The 20419-nt window shown below is 49.0% G+C and overlaps 1 protein-coding gene across 4 annotated transcripts in view; it reads left to right on the top strand.

The window, feature by feature from the left end:
• TEAD1 (TEA domain transcription factor 1) overlaps positions 1–20419 on the top strand; it is a 282584-nt gene that overhangs the window by 216014 nt on the left and 46151 nt on the right. For all 4 annotated transcript variants that reach the window (XM_056115974.1, XM_056115973.1, XM_056115976.1 and 1 more), the window contains 4 exons: positions 12727–12861; positions 13882–13928; positions 15027–15088; positions 15801–15925. In XM_056115974.1, coding sequence (XP_055971949.1) covers positions 12727–12861; positions 13882–13928; positions 15027–15088; positions 15801–15925 — 369 coding nt within the window. The remainder of the gene's footprint in view (positions 1–12726; positions 12862–13881; positions 13929–15026; positions 15089–15800; positions 15926–20419) is intronic.

Genomic DNA, 20419 nt, shown 5'->3' with positions numbered 1-20419 from the left:
TGTCTGTGGCACACACACCCCCCAATAAAAAGAAAATAATTCTCATTGTTTTGTCACAGTCACAAATGAGTCATCCTCGCTATGAAAGCACACTCTTAAACATCTGCTAGAGTCGTTCCAAAGGTCACCCAGCCTTCTGCTTCTGCAAACACCAGTGGTTCTCAAAGTGCTTGTTTATGAGCTCGGTCACCCCAAAATGGGTGGACTTTAATTTTAATTTTCGTAAAAGGGAGAATTGTTTTATTAAAAGCTTAAGATTTCCACATAGATCTGAACTCTAAAGAGATCTGAACAGAAAGGATTACTTAATTCAGTCCAGCAAACTCTCCATCGAGAGCCCACTGTGTTCCGGGCTTGTGAGACGCCGGGCACGGAGGCTTGAATAAGCAAAGTCTCTTGTTCGAAGAACACTCAAATTTTCTGTTATTTTTGGCCATATTTTGGGGGAAATGCGATATTTCCAGCCGATTGTCCCCAGCTAGGGGAGCTTTTCGGCAGGAATTTTCGCAAAGCAGAACGGGAGCCTCTGAGTGAATGAGAAGAGTGCTCAGTGTGTGAACATTACCAGAGCCTCACCGAGGAGGTTTATCAGAACAGAGCAGGGGGGCAGAGTAGCAGGCAGGACCCTTGCCATACTTGCGTCCAATCAGAGTTTAATCCAATCCCCAGGACAATACATGGTCCCCTGAATTCCTCCGGGAGTGATTCCTGAGCACAGGGTCAGGAGTAAACCCTGAATACACGACTGGGACTGGTTCACCCCTCCCTCCAAAACAAAACAAAATGGGAACTGGAGGAAAAAGCAGCAAGATTGCTACCAAGAGGTGAGGGTGGATTGAGGAACCAGGCAAACCACTCTGTCCTGGGTCCTCTTCCTGGGAGGAGGCTCCTCTGTGGGTTCAGGGAGCCACATCGGAGTTGGTCCCTTTTATGCTTCAGGAAAAATAACTGGTTTCAGCAGCCAGCTAGGAGGCAGGCAGAGTGGAGTTGCAGGAAGATTCACTTAGGGTGCTGCTCTCAGAGTCTGGGGGAGAGTATGGTCGGGACGGGCTGGCTACAGCCCTCCCCAGAATTATTTTCCTCCCTGGCTGCCTCGTTACTCGGGGCTACTCTGCCTGCTTCACACTTTCTTTTAAAAAAAAAAAAGTCAATTATATTTAAACGTTATAATAATTAAATTGAAAGCATATGTACCAAAACTTTTCAGAAAGATTTTCAATAGCAATATTAAAATTGGGCTGGAGCAATAGCACAGCGGGTAGGGCGTTTGCTAGCACAAACATGGCTGACCCATGTTCTATTCTTCTGTCCCTCGCGGACAGTCCAGCAAGCTACTGAGAGTATCTCGCCCGCATGGCAGAGCCTGGCAAGCTCCCCGTGGCGTATTCTATATGCCAAAAACAGTAACAACAAGTCTCACAATGGAAACATTACTGATGTCCACTTGAGCAAATCGATGAACAGCGGGAAGACAGTGCTACAATATTAAAATACCTAGTTTAGGGACTGGAATGATAAAATAGCCTTGCACGCAGCCACCTCTGATTTGACCCCTGACACCCAATATAGTCCCCTGAACACCACCACCAGTGGAGCACAGAGCCAGGAGTAACTCCTAACACCACTGGGTGTGGCCCAAAAATAAAATGAACAAACAGAAACCCCTTAGTTTATGGGCTGAAGCGATAGTTCAGTGACTGGAGTACATGCTTTGCAAGTGGGAGGCCTGGGTTCAGCCCCCAGCACCACATAATCCCCCCCAAACTCTGCTAGAAGCAGCCATCGAGCACAGAATAGAGAGTAGCCCTGGTTTGGTCCCCAAACCTAAAGCCCCAGTTTAGTTTATTGAGTAAGGTTGGGTTCTCCTCAAGGAATGGCTGTTAACTCAGGGTATGTGCCAAGATTTACTGTGAAGCTTGTGTTTTTGTTATATTTAAAATATAACAAGAGAACAAGTGCCAAGAATATTAAACACCATATTTGTACTACCTAGTAACAGTTGTTTTCATTATGACATATTTTCTTTAAATTTTTAAGAGGAAGAAATCAAAGAGCAAAAGATTCGCCTTCTTATTCTGAATTTCCTTTCTCCATTCTTCTTCCCAGCTCCTTCCCATCTCAGTGTCTCTTCAACATTTATTTCCTGGAGAAAACCAGATGCTGTAGGGGCTGGAGTGGCAGCACAGTGGGTAGGGTGTTTACCTTGCACACGGTCGACCCGGGGGGCTTGATCCCCAGCCTCCAGGAGTAATTCCTGACTGCAAAGCCAGGAGGAACCCCTGTGCATCGCGGGTGTGACCCAAAAAGCAAAAACAAAACAAAAAAAAAACCCAGATGCTGTAGAAACTGACATTTTGCCCCATCGAAAATTAATTTCTATGTTGTGCTCTTTGTCTAATAAAGCCATTTGGTATTCACCATGAGACTTGTTCTCTACAGTACAGAGCACTCCTTGGTCAAGATAGACTTAGCCAACACATTGTGATCATAGGGAGAGATGCATGGGGCAAGAAAAATCTAGGGTGTGGTTGAAGTGCAGGGATGAGGTAGGTGATGAAGACACAGGAGCAGAGGCTGGTACGGGCAGGAGAAGGACTCTGCAGCCACAGTGGGTGTTCCAGGATCTGCTCTGATGGGTTCAGAAGATACAAAGCACTTGTGGCCAAAGCACCAGCATGGGATTGGGACTTTCCGTCTTCTCGGCTCTAATATCCAAGAGACATGCCAGAGCTAGAACTGCTGGGCTTAGGATGAGCACTTGGCTTCAAAGGCATTTCTTGGTGGTGTGAGGGCCATGTTTTTGAGCCCCCTTATCCAGGCAAAATCCTTTAGATCCATGACTCTTACATATCAGGTAGATTTTAAGTGGCCCTCATTGAGACGAAGGAAGATACTAGTTACAAAGTAGAAGATGACTTGGTACAGCCACCATAGCTCATAGGTCGGTGGCAGGTATGTTTAGGAATCCCGAGGATGCCAAGTTGACTTCTTGGGATCTGGCATCACCAGCACATTTCATTTACTGGCTCCCATCTCTCCCTTTCTGCTCACTCCATCTGAGCAGGCAGAGGCAGCAGCCTATCTGAGGAGACTGGGAGGTGTTGTGTGAGGGCTGGTGTGCAACTTGAAAAAGGATTCTGTAATTTTGACTTATTTTGCTCAACGGCAAACAAAATTCATGACTGTTTCCTAAGTCCCAGGGAGTTTCCTTGGCTTTATGGCCAAGCGTGCATTATACGTGGGGCAGTCTTGCCCTGCCGGCTCAGTTCCTGCTATGCTGTTTCTGCTCTGAGCCGGCCCAAGTGTCCTGAGAGATTATGCAGGCCCTGTCCCTGAGCCACAGAAAGGCTTTTCTTTATTTGCTGGCCTCAGACTCTTGTGTTGAGCCATGAGCAAATTCTGCAGATCACCCCTACCCTGTGGCATATCATCTACCCTCTTCTGCGTTCGGGTGAGGGCCTGACTCCAGACAGGACTAAGAGGAAGTGCAGGCTTCTAACCTCAGCTGGAATACATCTTCAGCAGTGGATATATCTGTGTCAGATCTCAGACATGTATTGACGAAAAGCCTATCCTTGCTCATATTGCCTCATCCCAGCAGAGCAGAATGAGGCCTGCGCATCTCTGATTGTGTCCAGTCGTTGGTGACTAATTTATGAGCTAAGTGTGCTCCCTGGGGCCATCTTCTTCATGCTTACCCTGATGGCCTTTCTGATTTGATTTCTGAATAGGCCATTCTTTCAATCTTCCATTCCTTCCCATAAGCACAGAGCTTCAAGTTCAAATGGTTGATTTAATTCTCTTGAGGAGTTCAAGAACTTGACTGGGGCATGTCTTAAGTTCACACTACTGAAACCTGGTTGTCCAGCCAGTAATTCCATCCATGAATGGGCCTGTCTACAGTGAAGACACACTTCCATCCCCGGGGGGTGGGGGGGATTCCCAGGCCCCTTGCCCCAGTCTCCAGTAAAGGGGCTGTTTGCTGCAGTATACCAGACAAAGGAAGTAACACCGTGACTTGGCCTCGGCATGTGATCTGGGTCGTGAAACACAGCGTTTACTGACTTACCCTAGTCTTTGGGGAGGATTTGTTTGTTGGTTTGTTGTTTGTTTGGGGGCCACATTCAGCTGTGTTCTGGGCCTACTGGCCAGCTGAACACTGAGGGATCACTCCTCGAAGGCTCAGAGGACTATATGAGGGCAGGCTATTGAACTTGGGTAAGCTGTGTGCAAAGCAAGCACCTTACCCGTTGTACTCTCTCCAGTCCCTTTGGAGGGAGGGGGCTCAAAAACATGACCCTCACATCACCAAGAAATGAGTCCCTCGAAGCCAAGTGCGCATCCTATGCCCACCAGTTAGAGCTCTGCATTCATGGTGTGTACCTTCTCTCCTCAAGCACAGTTTCATTATCTTGTTTTTAATGTAGTCAGGTTAAAATTGAGATGGAAGGCAGTTCATTCATTTCCCTTCCCAGGTTGTGATGGAATTAGGTCCTCTTGGAGTTTGACAGTGCAGAACTTAGAGACATTTGCAGAGTACATTTGCTTTTCTCAGTGAAATAAGACATGTCTGGGATGTCTTTTGAAGGACAACAGAAGCAGTGCTCAGGGGTTATTTTCCTGGCTTCACAATCAGGAATTACTGCGGGCAGTGCTCAGGGAACTTTATGGGATGCCAGGGATTGAACCCGGATCAGCTGTGTGCAAGGCAAGTGCCCTACCCATTGTGCTATCGCTCCAGCCCTCCTACATTTTTACCCCTTCCTGGAGAGATGCTCCTGGGAGGCAGCCTTCAGTGTAGACAGTGCCTGAGAGTCACATTGATTCTGAAGATTCTATATCAGGGCCTGGGCTCCTAAGTATTCCAGTCTCATGAAGGACAGAGGCTGGTAGGGCCCTTGCAGAGACAGCACCTCCACCAAATGGCAAGGCTATTGGCAGGGTGCTAAGTGCTTATAGACAGTTCTCAGAGCAGACCAGAAGGTGGTTGGTAGGCCCTGCTTTATAAATGAATTTGCAGAGGCTCAAATGGCTAAATTGCTTGCCCTGCATCACACATCTGAATTTGATCCCAGGCAGCCCAACTGGCACCAAAGTCCAGGTTTTTTGCACAATACTCGGCTCCCTCCTCTCTAGGTCAAGAGTGATGGCCTGGGGCTGGAGCGGTAGTACAGCTGGTAGAGCATTTGCCTTGCACACAGCCTACCTGGGTTCGGTGCCCGGCATCCCATATGGTCCCCCAACACCGCCAGGAGTAATTCCTGAGTGCAGAGCCAGGAGTAATCCCTGAGCATTGCTGGGTGTGACCCAAAAAGGAAAAAAAAGAATGATGGCCTCTTCCCTGGCCTGGGCGATTTTGCAAACTCTCCCTTAACTAAATCTTACCATGGTGTTTCTGTGTTTCAATAAACATAGAAAAGGAGTGTGGGAGCTAAACCTGACCCTGCTGCCAATGTGTGTTCCTCTGGCTTCTCCGGAGGGATTAGGTCAAAAGGGTGCCTTGTCCCCAACCTTCAGTCCTTGCATTTGTCCCAGGCTTCCTGGTGTACCTAGGAGTCACCAGGTGTACCTGACAAAGCACATGGATCCTCATCTGCTCTCCTTTATGGTGCCAAGCCCCACATCAGCATTAAAAGAAACACTATTGGCAATTATAAAATACTAAATATAGCTCGATACATTTTGAGAAGGAACAATGACAAAAACCTTGAAATTTTTTTCTTTGATGTGAATAGAGTCTTTGGCATTTGGAAGTACAATGAGAGAAATTAATTGCTACTCATTAGCTGGCGAGTCAGGAGAAGCGCGAATGTGCCTCCTCTCCTCGCATGAGCTGTGCCCTGACCGCAAGAGCCCCTTTCGTATTTGGTCCCGCTTTCTCTTAGAAAAAGTAAATTAGAGATCATGGCTAGAAAAATTCAAGTGCCTTTCATCCTTTCTCCAAAGCCATCATGGAGTTTCATGATGTTTATCTGCTCAGAGGCTATCACTAATTATCACAAAAGTCATGTAATTCCACTTAGTGCGAGATGAGTACCAGCATCTGCAAAATTTCCTTTTTGTAAAGTATTCTGTATTTTGTCTTTTCTTTTAAAAATAGTGATTTTTCATGCAAGTTGTCTACTTTCTCTTGCACTATATTGTTTAGTATTGGCTATGGGAATATATAGGTAGAAAAACATTGACTACCTAGTAGATTAAGGGCTTCTGAATACATGGCCTTTAGAAACTTTACTTATTTATTTTCCTGGTATCTCGGTAAACTTACATCAGGAAATGTGTTGACATCTTGTCTTTAAATTCTGAAATGAGGGGCCAGAGAGATACTTCAACAGGTAAGGCACACAACCAGCCCAGGTTTGATCCTGGACACCCTCTGTGGGCTGACTCCTACCAGGAGTGATCCCCAAGTACAGAGCCAGGAGTAAGTCCTGAGTACCACTGGGTGTGCCTTGCTCCCCCCTCCAAAAAAAAAAAATTCTGAAATGATGCCTTCCAAATAAACAGGAATACATTGACTTAGTATGCTGTTCATTAACTTATTGTAAATAGCAGCTATATTATAATACATGTAGACAAGTTACTTTTTTATATTATCTTTCAAATTTGTTTATGGTTAATGCCTAAACATGATAAGAATTGATTTTCCAAGATGATCAAAACCTGGGAAGCAGAGGAGAGTGGGAGAAAAGGCTCTCGTAATAGCCAAAGACTGGCTCATCAGCTGGCCCTGAATTTGAGGAGCAGACCACGCTGACCATGTGCCTTTGTGACAGGGCTGCCTTCTGTCATGCATTTTACGTGTAGACATATTCCAAACACTGCAAGCTTTTTGACCAGAAAGAGGAGGCAGGCGGTGGAACCCAGAATTGTTGCATCAGCCTTGCTCTGCCTCATGAAAAATGAAAGCTGTTTACTTAGTAGCAATAACAGTTTGCACAGCTTCCGGCTGAATAGTGTACTCATGGTACAGCCTGAATGGTGTACTCATGGTACAGCCTGTTGGATCCTGAGTGAGGTCTTTACAGGGTGGTGGACTGGAAAAGGGACAGTAAAGCCAGTAAAGTGGGTCTCGACATACACCCTTAGATAGAATGCTCTGTGGACCTCATCTCAAGCACCATTGTTCTCACTCCTATTGCACCTGCCCTGGTTTTGGTCCATATTTCTTTTCATTTTTGTAGGGTTTTCTTTTGGGGATCACACCCGACAGTGCTTAGCGATCTCTTTTAGTGGGGCTAGGGAAATCATATATGATGGATGCCGAGGATAGAATTCAGGTTAGCCGCATGGGAGTGAATGCCCTCCCTATAGTATCTCTTTGGCCCATGTTTGTTTTTGTTTGGGGGGGGTCACACCCTGCAGTACTCAGAGGCTGTTCCTGGTTCTGTGCCCAGGAGTGACCCTGGGGTGTGCTTGAGGGACTATATGTGGTACCCGGGATTCGAACCAGGGTCACGTTACCAGTGTAGTCTCTTGTAAGGCAAGTGTCTTACCTCCTAGAATATCCCTCCAATCCATGGACCATGTCTCTTGCTCCAAAATGTTTTCTACATTCCAGGTCATGGATCTTAAATTATGGTTTAGTTTTAAAAGGTGTGTGTGGGAAGGCATTTATTTTTCTTTCCCCACTCCTCTCCCCCAATATTTACTTTCTTGTGGTCATTTTCTTCATCATCTTCGAGTAGCTAAAATGAGTAATCAGGAGTTAGGGTGAAGTCGCCCCTGCCTTTTCCCTAGCACACATTCACATTTCTCTTGTTCACTCCTGCTCTCAAATATGCAAAAATATGCTCAGAGTATTTCCTGTGAGCTTAAAGCATCACAGACTTCAACACAGTATTGATTTAACAGTTTTTCAAGATTAAAGGGTGCCCCTCTTTCATAAGTTTCTTCTGCATCTCAGATATTGGTGTGAGGACACCTTGAATAAAATTAATATGAGTAGGGCATTTGCCTTGCATGCAGCCGACTCAGCTTCGATTCTTCTGTCCCTCTCAGAGAGCCTGGCAAGCTACCAAGAGTATCCCGCCCGCATGGCAGAGCCTGGCAAGCTACCCGTGCCATATTCAGTATGCCAAAAACAGTAACACAAGTCTCACAATAGAGACGTTACTGTTGCCCGCTCGAGCAAATCAATGAACAAGGGGAGGACAGTGCTACAGTGCTATTATTATTAACATATTGGGGGGGGGGTTCACACTTAACAAGTGCTTCCCCCTGGCATGGTGCCCAGACATTGTTCTGCTGTTGCTCAGGGGACCAAGAGGGGTCAGGGATCAAAAGTGGTGTTCCTACGTGCAGGACATGCAATCCAGCTCCTTGAGTCCTCTTTCTGGCCTATTCAAGTATCAGTTATTCCATAGATTATCACACCCCTCCCCTATTCTCCTTTAGTCTAAGGATGAGTGGTGAGAATAGAGTAGAAAATTGAAAAGTCGAGGATATCAGACTAGAATGACACAGAGAAGCAATTTCCTCAGGTCTGACAGAGTTAACATTTTTTCAAAACCAGGCATCTCTCTATGGGCAGCAAATGACAATTCAGAGACCCTTCCATTGAAATCGCTCAGCGAGACAGCCTTCATCCCCTCATTCTCCCCTTTCAGGATAAGTAGGTCTATGGCCAGGCTCTCAGTTCTGATTTCAAAATCTCCCTGGCATTGCTTATTATCTACTGGTTTACATATACATAGGTAATTTTACATACACACACACACATGTATACACACCTTTTAATTTTTAAATGTATAGCAGAGATAAAGGGCAGTTGTTATAAAATTAAATGAGTAGGCAGAGTGTCTCTACTACAAAAGATAGGAAATCACTGGAACAGACATTTTAGTCCATTTGCAGAAAATTGTCTATTCTCCAATAGGTAGGTCAAGTACAAAAAGAACCTCTACTTGAGATAAAATTTCGTCTCCACACTTGGCTTTCTATTAGGACAGGCAGTCCTACTTTTTAACACCTTTCTCTCTTTTCACTGGTGGGTTTTGGGCTACATGTGTTGAGAGGTATTTGCTTATAATGGAACTTGGCACACCTTGCTGCAAATACCAGTGGCTTTGGAGGAAAAAAGCCTTCTTTGTAGACAAAGAGAATTAGGTGACTTGCCCACGGTAATACAGTCATTAACCTCAGGCAGGCTGACCTTTAAGTGGTCATTTTGGTAGCTCTGGAGCAATTAATTTGCTCTTCTTTCTTTTGGGAACCTGTCTGAGTACTAAGTAATGTTTCTCTATTTAACAAAGGGAAAACACTAAGTTCTGAAACAGGGTCACCAGGACAGCAAAGATAATGCTGCCTCCTTGTTGACGGATACTTCTGCTCAATAAAGAAAATTTTGAGAGCCTGGGACATCATAGTTCAAGTGGTAGAGCACTCACCCATACATGAAAGGTCCTGAGTTTGATCCTTGACACCACCTCACTCTCCCAGCACCACCAGGCCGTTCTTATGGCCTTGGAGAACCACCAGCACTCCATCCAGCACTCTGACCCCTATTTTTTTTAAATCATTTTTTAACATTGAAGACTTTGCAGTAAGCCCAGCAAAGAGAAGTGACCTTAATGGAGCAAGAGTGAGTTCTGGATACAGGGGGCTTCTGTTCTTTCTGACCTGAACTTTAGCTTTCTCTTTATTTGGTGATAGTGATAGGGTAGCAGAACGCTCAGGGGTTACTCCTGGCAGTGCTTAGGGGTACCATATGGGATGCCAAGGATCAAACCCAGGTCACCTGATAATCAGGCAAATGCCTTACCTGCTCTACTATCTCTCTGGCTCTGTACTTGAGCTTTCTGAGTCTCTCTGCCCAAACACGTGCACGTGCACACATGCACGTGCGCACACACACACACACACACACACACACACACACACACACAAACACAAACACATTCTTTTGGGGGGGCAATCAGAATTGTCTGTCACCAGCATTTCATAAACATAAGCCTCGGCTGCACAAGAGGGACCCTTGGATGAGCTTCTGGGATAGAGCCAAGCACTCCACTGTTTTGAGTTGTTCCTCAGAATTCACATCAGCCAGCTGGGCAGGGGCTCTGGCCTGCCCTTTCCCAGGTCCCTAGCCCGGAACCTGGTGAGGTTGTAAGGCTTGTTCTCTTCTGGGGATGGTACCTAAGGTCTGACCCATGCCATGGGTTGAGTTTCAGCAAGCACCTTGAAGACGTTTAGAATTCTTGTGGTGGGTTCAGTTGACTTTGGGGCTGGAAACCAAAGTGACTGGTCCCAAGAGAAAATATTGATGTCAAGGTTCTCTTGATAAAAGAGGGAGTCAGTCTGAATGGACTTCTGTTTCTGTTGATGATCCAAAGATTACCCCTTGGAACATGGCAGGGCAGCTGACAGGTGACCCCACAGGGCAGCCAGTAGGGGTTTGACTGGCACTGTGTGCCTTAGACTGTTTAGCCGTGGGTCCTTTGCACACACCCAATGTATTACCATGCTCCCCTGCCTTCCTTACTCTGGCACTCTTAGTATTTAAAATGATTTGATTAGTCCACGAAAGGAACAGCTAACTGGGGAAGTGAACCCTAAGTTAGAGCATTTAGCACGTGGGACCTGAATGAGGCTAATGCCACCCCAGCAGATGTGGAAGCATCCCTCCATCACTCAGCTCCCCATGGCACACAGGACCCCAGGGTGTCATTTGCCATAGCATCTTCCCTTCCAGATGTTCACAGGGCCCCTGTACATCCGCTAAAGCTACCATGTGAGGCTCCTTCTGTTTTCAGTTGAGCCGGGGAAGTGTACTAAACTCAGCCAGGTGTGCTGGAGAAATAGTACAGTGGAGAAATAGTTCCAGGGTTCCTGCTTTGCATGCAGCCAACCCAGATTTGATCTCTGGCACCACAAACGGTCCACTGAGCCTGCCAGGAGTGATAACCTGAGCGGAGCCAGGAGTAAGCCCTGAGCACTGCTGGGTGTGACCCAAAAACCAAATAAATCAATAAGCTCAGCCAGGGGTACTGCTCGTTCTTGAGGGTAAGAGAAGTGGGCCCAGAAATAGCACAGTGCTTAAGGCACGTGCCCTGCACCTGGTGGGCACAGGAGGGATACCTGAGCAGAGAGGCAGGAGTAAGGCCAGGTGAGGCCCCAACCACCCAACTGCACCCTCAAGAAAAGGTATCAGCGTTCTGGTCCGGAGGAGACAGACAGAATGGGGGTGGTGATGGTGGGGGTGGGAAGAGCACCTAGTTGCTCTTTCCTGGGGAACCCTATTTTGGAGGCTGTGATTTTGTTGTTTAATTATCTTATGCACCATGGTTTACAATCTTTTGTGTGTCCTCACTCCCCCTCTTTGACACCTCAGCATGCCTGTTAACTACTTTTGAGTAAATAAAGGTGCCAGCCTGGAACTCACCTGGAATTCTTTGTCTTAGCCTCCCTTGGCCTCTACCTTCATGCACTAGAAGCCTCTGTGGCACAGACCCAAGGGGCCCCTCACTTGGGATATCACCATCCCCTCCACCCCACCCACCTGCTCCCCTCTTCTGCTCCCCACCCCTGCTCCCTACATCTCTTATAGAGACTGGGCTTGGGCTGGGTCCAAGAGAGAGGCTTCTCCTCACATCAGGCTCAGCCCTGCCTGTACCCTGGAGGGCCTGACCACGTCCCTATTCCTTTAGGAGAGCCCCAGAGCCAGCTCCCAAGAGTTGGGTTGTTTTTTTTTTCTTGCTCCGGACCCGCTCCTTGTTGGGTGGGCCAATCACAAGAAACGCCCACGCCTGACCAGGCATTGTACCCAGGTGTTGTTGGGGTACCTGACCTATTTTTAAACGTAAAGAATAAATATAACCCTGCTTTTCCAAGCAATCCTTTTAACACGTTTTTATTATTGTATCCAGGTAACAAGCATGGTAAGTATTTTCACCAAATTGAATATTTTTTTTTTTGTACTTTAGCTGTGCTTGGCAGACTTTTTGGCTAGCTTTGTGTCATCAGCCTTGGCTTTTCTAGAAAAGACCCACTTAGGAAAAGGAGAAGCCACTTCCCCGTAGCATCACCCATGCCTTTGGCTTGAGAAAGAACCCAGCAGCCTTGGCGCTGCGGCGGGGAGGTCTGAGGACGCATGTGCCCCGCCAGCATGCTGCATAGCCGTCTCCCCTCCCTCCCGCCCCCTGCACCCAGCCTCCCTCCCCCCCCCCCTCCCGCCCTGCTTCTGAGCCTCTGCCACCCAGTGTGTGTGGCCCTCCCCCACCACTCCAGCAGCCACTGAGCCAGCACACAGGACAGGGTCCCTGCTCTGGACGCTCCTGTCTCCAAGTGGCAGCCCCGCTTCCCTCCTGCCCTCTGTCCCCCGCAAAGCAGAGCCTTGGAGTTTCCTTTCCTGGAGCGTGTGAGGTCACAGCAGAGATCTCCCTTTTTGGAAGCTGGAAAAAAGAAATACATTGTCCCCTCTTCTCCACAGCTTCCCATCATTTTTAAAAATGGATTTGGAGGGAAAACACATTTTTAAAAAAAATTTTTTTTTTTAAATTTTTCTTTAAACCTGGCTACTGAGTGTTCTCAGTAAACCAGTGGTGAGTTCTGGAAGCTTAAGTGTGTTTTAGCCTCTGGCTGTGTTTATTTATCCGTGCATGTTTGCTTTTCCGGCCTCCTTTGTGGCTCTGTATTTCAGTCCCCGTGCTCGTGGCTGTGCCTGTGTGAGCTGCCGCTAGCCCAGCCACGCGTGCTGTCCTAAGTCTGTGTCCCTGTCGCCCCAAGGATCAGACCGCCAAGGACAAGGCCCTGCAGCACATGGCCGCCATGTCGTCCGCCCAGATCGTCTCGGCCACCGCCATCCACAATAAGCTGGGGCTGCCGGGGATCCCACGCCCCACCTTCCCGGGGGCACCGGGGGTAAGTCACAGCCGGAGGGGGCAGCAGGGGCCCCTTGGAGCGCGGAGTCCATGGACGCCTCCACCCTGCGTTCCTCATCCATCATTGGGTCAAGTGTGAGCTGCGGGGGAGGGGGGAAGGCACTTGGGGATGAGCTGATTCTGGGGGGCGAAGGAAGAAAGGGAGGGAAAGAAGGGGCAGGAGTCAGGGGGGAGGGGAGAGGGAAGGGGTGGAGGAAGGGGGGGCCCTGAGCCCCAGAAGCCAGGGAAGGAAGGAAAGCAAGGACCTTATCCATCTGGCCTCTCCTCTGCCACAGCTGTTTTCCTTGGCCCTGGGCTCTCAGAGCCTCTGTTCTCAAGGCCACTAGCCCCTTCCTGGCACAGTCTTCCATTACCATCTTCACTTTGCATCTGCCAAGGACTGAGAAGTATCTCCCCTCTTCTGCCACTCTCCCAGCACCTTAAATGCTCTTAGGGTTCCCCCCCCCCCCACATACGGAGCATGCCCAGTGACACCAGGACTCAAACCCAGGACCAGAAGATTGTGTTTCCTTCAAAAAAAAAAAAAGCCTTAGGGACGCCCCTAGATATTGCGGCTTCTCAGGGCCTCAGGCCTCTCTTTCTGAGATCTGACCGCTCTCTGCCTGGAGCCTAGATGCCATGCCAAGGGCGTGGGGCAGCATGGGACACGGGGCATTCCAGAATGACAGACAGGAAAACGGAGGTGTGCCTGACGTCAGTGAGTGAGATGGTGTGTGTGAGCCCTCCGCCTCATGCATGTCTGCCGGGTGCCCAGGACAAGGTGGCAGAGCCGTGCCTCGGTCTTCGCCTTCCGCTGCTTTCAGAGAGAGGCAGGAGAGGCCACACCAGTGTGCTAGGCCTTGGGTGCCTGCCACAGTCTTGTGCCAGGGGGACCACAGAGCTATGTTTCGGGAGGGCAGGGGGCGTTTGGAGGCAACTGTCTCTGGCTGGGGTGGTACAATGGCACCGCACAGCCATCCTGAGCTGGGATCCTGAAGCCTGTCGCATTTTTGTTTTACAGTTCTGGCCCGGAATGATCCAGACAGGCCAGCCAGGATCCTCACAAGAGTAAGTCCTCTGAAGGGCCTACCACTCACCTCAGCATGAGATGTTAGGGGTGTGGGGCTAGAAAGGAAACATATCCCGAGACCCCTACCTCACCAAGACTTCCGGCAGGCAAGAGAGCCCAAAACCTGGAGGGGCATTGCCAGCTCACTTCCCCCTCAGGGCCAGTGCTCACTCAGCTGGAAGCCGGAAGGCTCTCCCCTCCAAAGGGCCCGGCCTTGTGCGGCCTCGGAGCCTACAAGTCAGAATCCCCTGGAGAAGTGTCTGCTCAGGGAGCCAGAGCCATAGCACAGCCAGTAGGGCGCTTGCCTTCCACACATCCCACCCAGGTTTGATCCCCAGCATCTGGTATGAGCCCCTAGGAATGCCACGCATGATCCCTGAGCAGAGCTTGGAGTAAATCCTCAATACCACAGAGTGTGGCCCCCCAAACAAAGAACAACAAAAAGAAGTGCCTGCTTAGGGGACAGAGCCTGTTCCATTTTATCAGACTCACTACGGTCAAGGCATGTGGGAGAGAAAAGCTTCTAGGGGCAGGGAGACCGGGGAAATGAACTTGGTCAGCTGAAAGAGAGGACCAGTCTGGAATCAAAGCAGAAAGGAAGTTCTGTCCAGTGATGCTCAAAGGATTTGGAGCAGAGACTGGAGTGATTATACAGCAGGCAGGATGCTTGCCTTATACATGGTTGATGTCAGTTCAATCTCTGGCATCCTATATGGTCCCCCAAGCACTGCCAGGGATAATTCCTGAATGCAGAGCCTTGAATAAGCCCTGAGTATTGCTGGGTGTCTAACTCTCCCCTCCCCCCCCCAAAAAAAGATTTGGGGGCAACTTTGTCTGGAGAAAGGGATGCCTGAAGCACATCCCATAAGCGAGTCTTGTCTCTGCAGGGGGAAGAAAGAGGAGTCCAGCGGGGGTGTGGCCCCCAGCATCCTGTGGGCACCTTTCAGTGGGCAGGGGCACCCAACTCCTGGGACAGGCAGCGGATGTTGAGCAGGAAGGACAGTGGGTTGGTTCCGAAGTTCAGAGAGGCCAAGACAGAGCCTGGGAATACTGGCTGGTGTAGGCAAGGTTTCTAACTGTCCCCTCTCTGTCCCCAGCGTCAAGCCCTTTGTGCAGCAGGCCTACCCCATCCAGCCAGCAGTCACGGCCCCCATTCCAGGTGAGTTGACCGGCAGCCCCTCGTCCCTCGCTGCCACTCCCCTTCCTTGGAGAACTCACTCCCGGCCCTGTGACTGCACCTTCCTGAGGGCAAGCATTGACCTGGAGCTCATGAAGAACCTCGAGGTGTTGCCCTCTGAGACCTTTGCTGGTGGGATTCTAAAGAAACAGGCAGCCTGAGCTCTCCCACGGGGGCCATTGGCTCACACTGGCACGGGAACTCAGTTCAGGGCCTTCCTGACCACAGAGGGACTGACGTAGGCAGCCAGTAGAAGTTGGTCTCTTTAGAGGGGCATCTGCAGAACACAGCAGAGCTGCACTCCCTCCCAGAGACCCCTCACTGGCCTCCTCTCCCCCTCCTGCCCTCAGCGGTATAGGAAAGCTGGGCAGCCAGGATGCCATGTGGCATGTCTGAGACCCTGAGGCCCAGGGTTTGATCCCCAGCACTGCGGAAGGGGAAAAAAATGCTTGTCTGCCCTGTGGGCCCCTTTGTCTGGGACCAGTGTTTTCCAATGCGTTGATGTGGGCAGCAGCAGTAACAGTAGCCTCTGGGCCGGACCTTGAAGACTGCTGCATCTCTATGACCCTCAGCCAACCCTCAGCCATACCCAGCACTGCCAGACACCCGCTGAGAGGCTGCAGCGTTCTCCCCCGGCAGGCTCCAGGCCCAAGGGGAGGTGAGTGGACCGGCTTGACCTTGATTGCTCTTTCAGGGTTTGAGCCTGCGTCAGCCCCAGCTCCCTCCGTCCCTGCCTGGCAGGGCCGCTCCATTGGCACAACCAAACTTCGCCTGGTGGAATTCTCGGCTTTCCTTGAACAGCAGCGAGACCCAGACTCGGTGAGTGTGGCCGGGAGGTGTGTCTGACCCAGTCCCAAGACCTGCTTCCTTTCTCATACCCCTCCCCACTCTCTCTGCTTCAGGGAATGCCAGCCGGCAGTCCTGCAGTGAACTGAAAGTGTTGGGATGTGGCCGCACCACAGAGATTGTGCTCCATGCAGGAGACCAAAGACTTCATTCCCCAGCACCACGAAATAGTTTTTCTGGGACTGGAGAAATAGCAGTGGGGTTGGGGTACACATCTTGCATGCACAGGACCCCAGTTCTTTCTTTGGAAGGTAGTCCTGGAGGCCCCCGGCAGCACAGAGCTAGAGCTATATGGCTTCTGTGGGCCCTGCCTTGACCTGTCCAGATTGACTGGGAGTGGGCTCCAAGCCCCCAATCACTGCTAGTAGGTCCCCCTCCCCCAAGAAGTTCCTTTATTGGCAACTATGAGGAACTTTTTCAGAATTCTTATGGGGCCGCGCCTAACAGTGCTCCTGGAAGTGTCAGGGTGGAGCCTAAAGCCCCTACGTGCACAGCATGAGCTCCAGCCCTTTGAGCTGTCTCCCTAGTCCTAAGGCGCTTACTTTCGCATTGAACGAATGTTTTCAGATGATCTGGACCTCAGACTCCAGTTTGAGTGCTGATGGTGAAAGCACATTAATAGATACTCGTGTGGAAAATCCTCTACCCCTCTCGGAGAGCCCGACAAGCTACCGAGAGTATCCTGCCCGCATGGCAGAGCCTGGCAAGCTCCCCATGGCATATTCAGTATGCCAAAAACAGTAACAAGTCTCACAATGGAGACGTTACTGGTGGCTACTTGACCAAATCGATGAACAACGGGAGGACATTGCTAATGTAGGAGTACTGCTGTTTGTTCAGTCATTGATTAAGCTGATTGAATTGGACACGAAATCCACGTTACTTTTTTTATTTTTATTGTATCACCGTGAGATAGATTTACAAAGCTTTCATGGTAGAAATTCAGCCATACAATGATGGAACACCCATCCCTTCTCCAGTGCACATTTTCCACCACTTATGTCCCAAGTATTCCTTCCCCTCCCCCCCCCCACCCCACCCCACATCTAGGTCCTCACCCTGCCTCTATGGCAGACAATTTTCCCAATACTCTCTCTCTAATTTGGGGCATTATGTTTTGCTCAAATTTCCCCACCACCATTCAAGCCTACCTGCCAGGGGCAGATGCTAGATAATTTATTTTCCATTGCTCATTTTGAATATCATGAGAGCTCATGTGGCTGCGATTGTAAATGTAAATTCCTGGATTATAAATGGTTGGGTTCCAGAGACATCTCTGTATGGCACTAATCCATTTTGGGATTCAATTGTTAGGGCTATTGGTGCATTAAGATGGCGTCTGGAGGCAAATTGTGGGCATGACAGCCAGTCTTCTGGGGGGTGGACCCAGGGAGGAACAGCCCAGGTCCTCTGTCACCATGCGGCCTGGAGATTTAGTCCTGAACCTGCATACCTGGGCCTTGCTTGTGGAAGCTTTTGGTCACCAGAATTCCATCTGGAGTAGGCGGGGAGATTGCAGCTGTTTCATCTGGGGTGTCCCGGTGATATTGGCTTGGTATGGGGCCTGGAGAGATCTCCACAGCCGGCAACATTTAATGAGGCTTGCCACGTGGCTGGTGTGCAAAGGTAAAGTCTCTTTACAGTCAGATGAATAATAGATGCCAACTCCTGTCTTTCAAACCCAAACCTAAGCATTTAGCCGACATTTTCTCCTGCCTTTCTAAGTCTGTGCTTTCTGAAGATAACATCTTATTTCCACAAGGAGAACAAAGAAAATGGTACTTGAACAGTTAGAGATGGAAGGCAATGTATTCTGACATCCTAACCAGTGACACCGAGATCTGAACTCTTTGACTTTCTTTCCTTTCTATCCCTGCCATGCACCGTCTAGTACTGCTCATCTTGTTTCTCAACCAGGCCCATCACCTCTCCATCTATATGCAGGTGTTGGGCACTGGGCTATGAGTCTTCTTGGCCCCCTGCACACATGTGTCTACGTGGCAAAAACTGAACAACTTTGGGACCTTCATCTGAGCCTGCCCTTATTTTCTGTGTCACTCTACTGATCTCGGACTCCCTGTGGCTGAAAAGTTTACATCAGGGGTCTGGGGGTAGGGACCGACTCAGAGCACCTCTTCAGGCCCTTGAAATGAGCCTGCACCAAGATTCCCAGCAGGGTTCTAATCTGCCATTGTTTAAGGCCTACATTTGATGAGACCTCCGCTTGCCCAGCTCATATTTGCAAAACTCCTTATTCTTCCAGCATGCTTTGCCCCTGCCTGTTCCATCCTGTCCCCTTAACTGTTCTTGAGGTTGATGCTGTCTTTCTAACTGAAGATGTGGAGGAAACAGAGGTTCATTCAGTGACTTACTTGGGATGTTCAGCCAATGACCAGAGGACAGGAGCTCCAACCCCCTTTTCAGGGTGTTTGTTTTTCCAGACTGTCATGCTTAAAGGTCTGTTGAATTGTTCAAGTAGCATAGCAAGCTCCTTTGCAAACAAGTCTGTCTGTCCTTGCCTTCCTTTCTTCCTTCTTTCCTTCCTTCTACCTTCCCTGCCCTTCTCCCTCCCACTCTCCTTCATTCCCTCCATCCCTCCATCCCTCCCTCCCTTCTTCCTCCCTCCCTCCCTCCCTCCCTCCCTTCCTTCCTTCCTTCCTTCCTTCCTTCCTTCCTTCCTTCCTTCCTCCCAAGATGGGTATTGTTTTCCTGGTTAAAAGTCTACAAACTGTTGATCTCACACACCAATTTCTTTCATCTCTAAATCCTATACAGCTATCCTTTATGGTGGCTGGTCTCTCCAGCTATGGACCTCTAGGGTCCAGAAGCCCCTTTATTGGTGTTTGAGTATTTATTGGGCCTAACATTTTTGGGGAGGCGGTTGAGGAAGGCATACCCAGCAGTGCTCCGGGAGGCATTTCACTCAGTATTTGGGGAACCATGAAGTGTCGGAGATTAAACCTTGGGCCTCCCACATACAAAGCCTGTGCTCAGGCCCACTGAGTTCCCTCTTCAGGCCTGGGCTTGCCATTTTCAGTCAACTAGATTGCCCCAGCCTCTACTATGCACATTTCCGAGCCTCTGCTAATAAAAGGTTCCGTGTAGAGGGAGCCGCTTTGCTCAGCCAGTCCAGTCTGAACCCGTGTCAGCATATCAGCCCGCAAGGGGAACACTGGGGACAGGACATGTGAAGCATCATTACTCAAAAGGTCATTCCGGCATGGAGACTGCTAGGAAAGAAGACTATTGAGTGCTGTGATCACAGCGACAAGGGCGGGTTTGAGCAAGGGGTCTCCCTATCCTGAGAGGGAGTAGAGGATTGAGAGAGATGAGGAAGAATGAGAGGGAAGCACATGGCCGAGTGTGGAACGCAGCGAGAGCGGGAGATCGTTGGGTCAAGCCAGGCCCTTGACCTTCCAAGCAGGTCCTTGGAAAAGAGTTCAGAGATGTAGGTTTCATAAGCATTCAGACTTAGGCTGAATAGTTCAACTGCATTTTTCCTGATGAGTGAAAAGGCTTGGCTCTATAGATTGACCTCCCACACATGACTTCAAAGGCCCTGAAATAATGGAGTTTATGTTATAAGACAACACCCTTGGGCCTCTGAAAAAAATAATTATGTTTTAGGGACATGTGTTGGGGACTGACTGAGAGAAGTTGGAATTCATTTAGCAAATACTTTAAAAGCACATATTACATGCCAGCCAGCGTTTCAGATGTTAGGGATTCAAAAGCATAGAAAACTATATCCTTATTCAGCACTGAAGTCAGTCCTAATTCGGCACAGAAAATTGGGTCTTTGGAGCCTCCATTCTGGTGGAGCAGACAAACAAGGACCACCCACACCTCACCCACCACAAATGCTCTACACAACTCACACACATACACATACTGCAGTCACACACAACATACACACACTTAGATCCACACACCGCTTACATTCACACACACACACACACACACATTTACACATCGTGTCCATTGATAATGATTAAGCCTCATATAAAATAGTAGTCCTTCCCAGTTGAAAGTTACTTGCTCTCAAAATAGGTATTTGGATAGTGCATCCTAACATGTGTCTGGCTTATATTATAGTTTTAAATTGCTGTCACTAAGATGAAATTATTTTTCCTAAGTCTTCGCATCAACCTCAGTTGACGTGGCTTTTAGTATTCATATTATGAACATTTGCTTTGCAGTAAAATGCAAACAAGCCTGATGCATCCAAGGCAGAGTGTCAGGGTCCTATGAATTTGATTTTAGCAGGAGTGTAAAGGCCTGGAGGACGGTTCTTGTGCTAGAGAAAGTCAAGCAGCTCTTGAGCAGCTTGGACTTGAAGTGAGGGAGAAATAACAAGGTTTGTTAAGACATCATGGCAATGTCCAAAGCACCAGCCTCTCAGATCATGTTACAGATGCTTTGTTTTTGCACCCTATTCTATGGTGCTGCTGCAGTGAGGGTGGGATG

Source organism: Sorex fumeus, unplaced genomic scaffold (assembly GCF_029834395.1).
Source record: "Sorex fumeus unplaced genomic scaffold, SorFum_2.1 ptg000030l, whole genome shotgun sequence".
In the NCBI taxonomy this organism is placed as follows: domain Eukaryota; kingdom Metazoa; phylum Chordata; class Mammalia; order Eulipotyphla; family Soricidae; genus Sorex; species Sorex fumeus.
The sequence above is the reverse complement of the archived record's forward strand: the minus strand, read 5'-3'. Positions and strand labels throughout refer to the sequence as shown.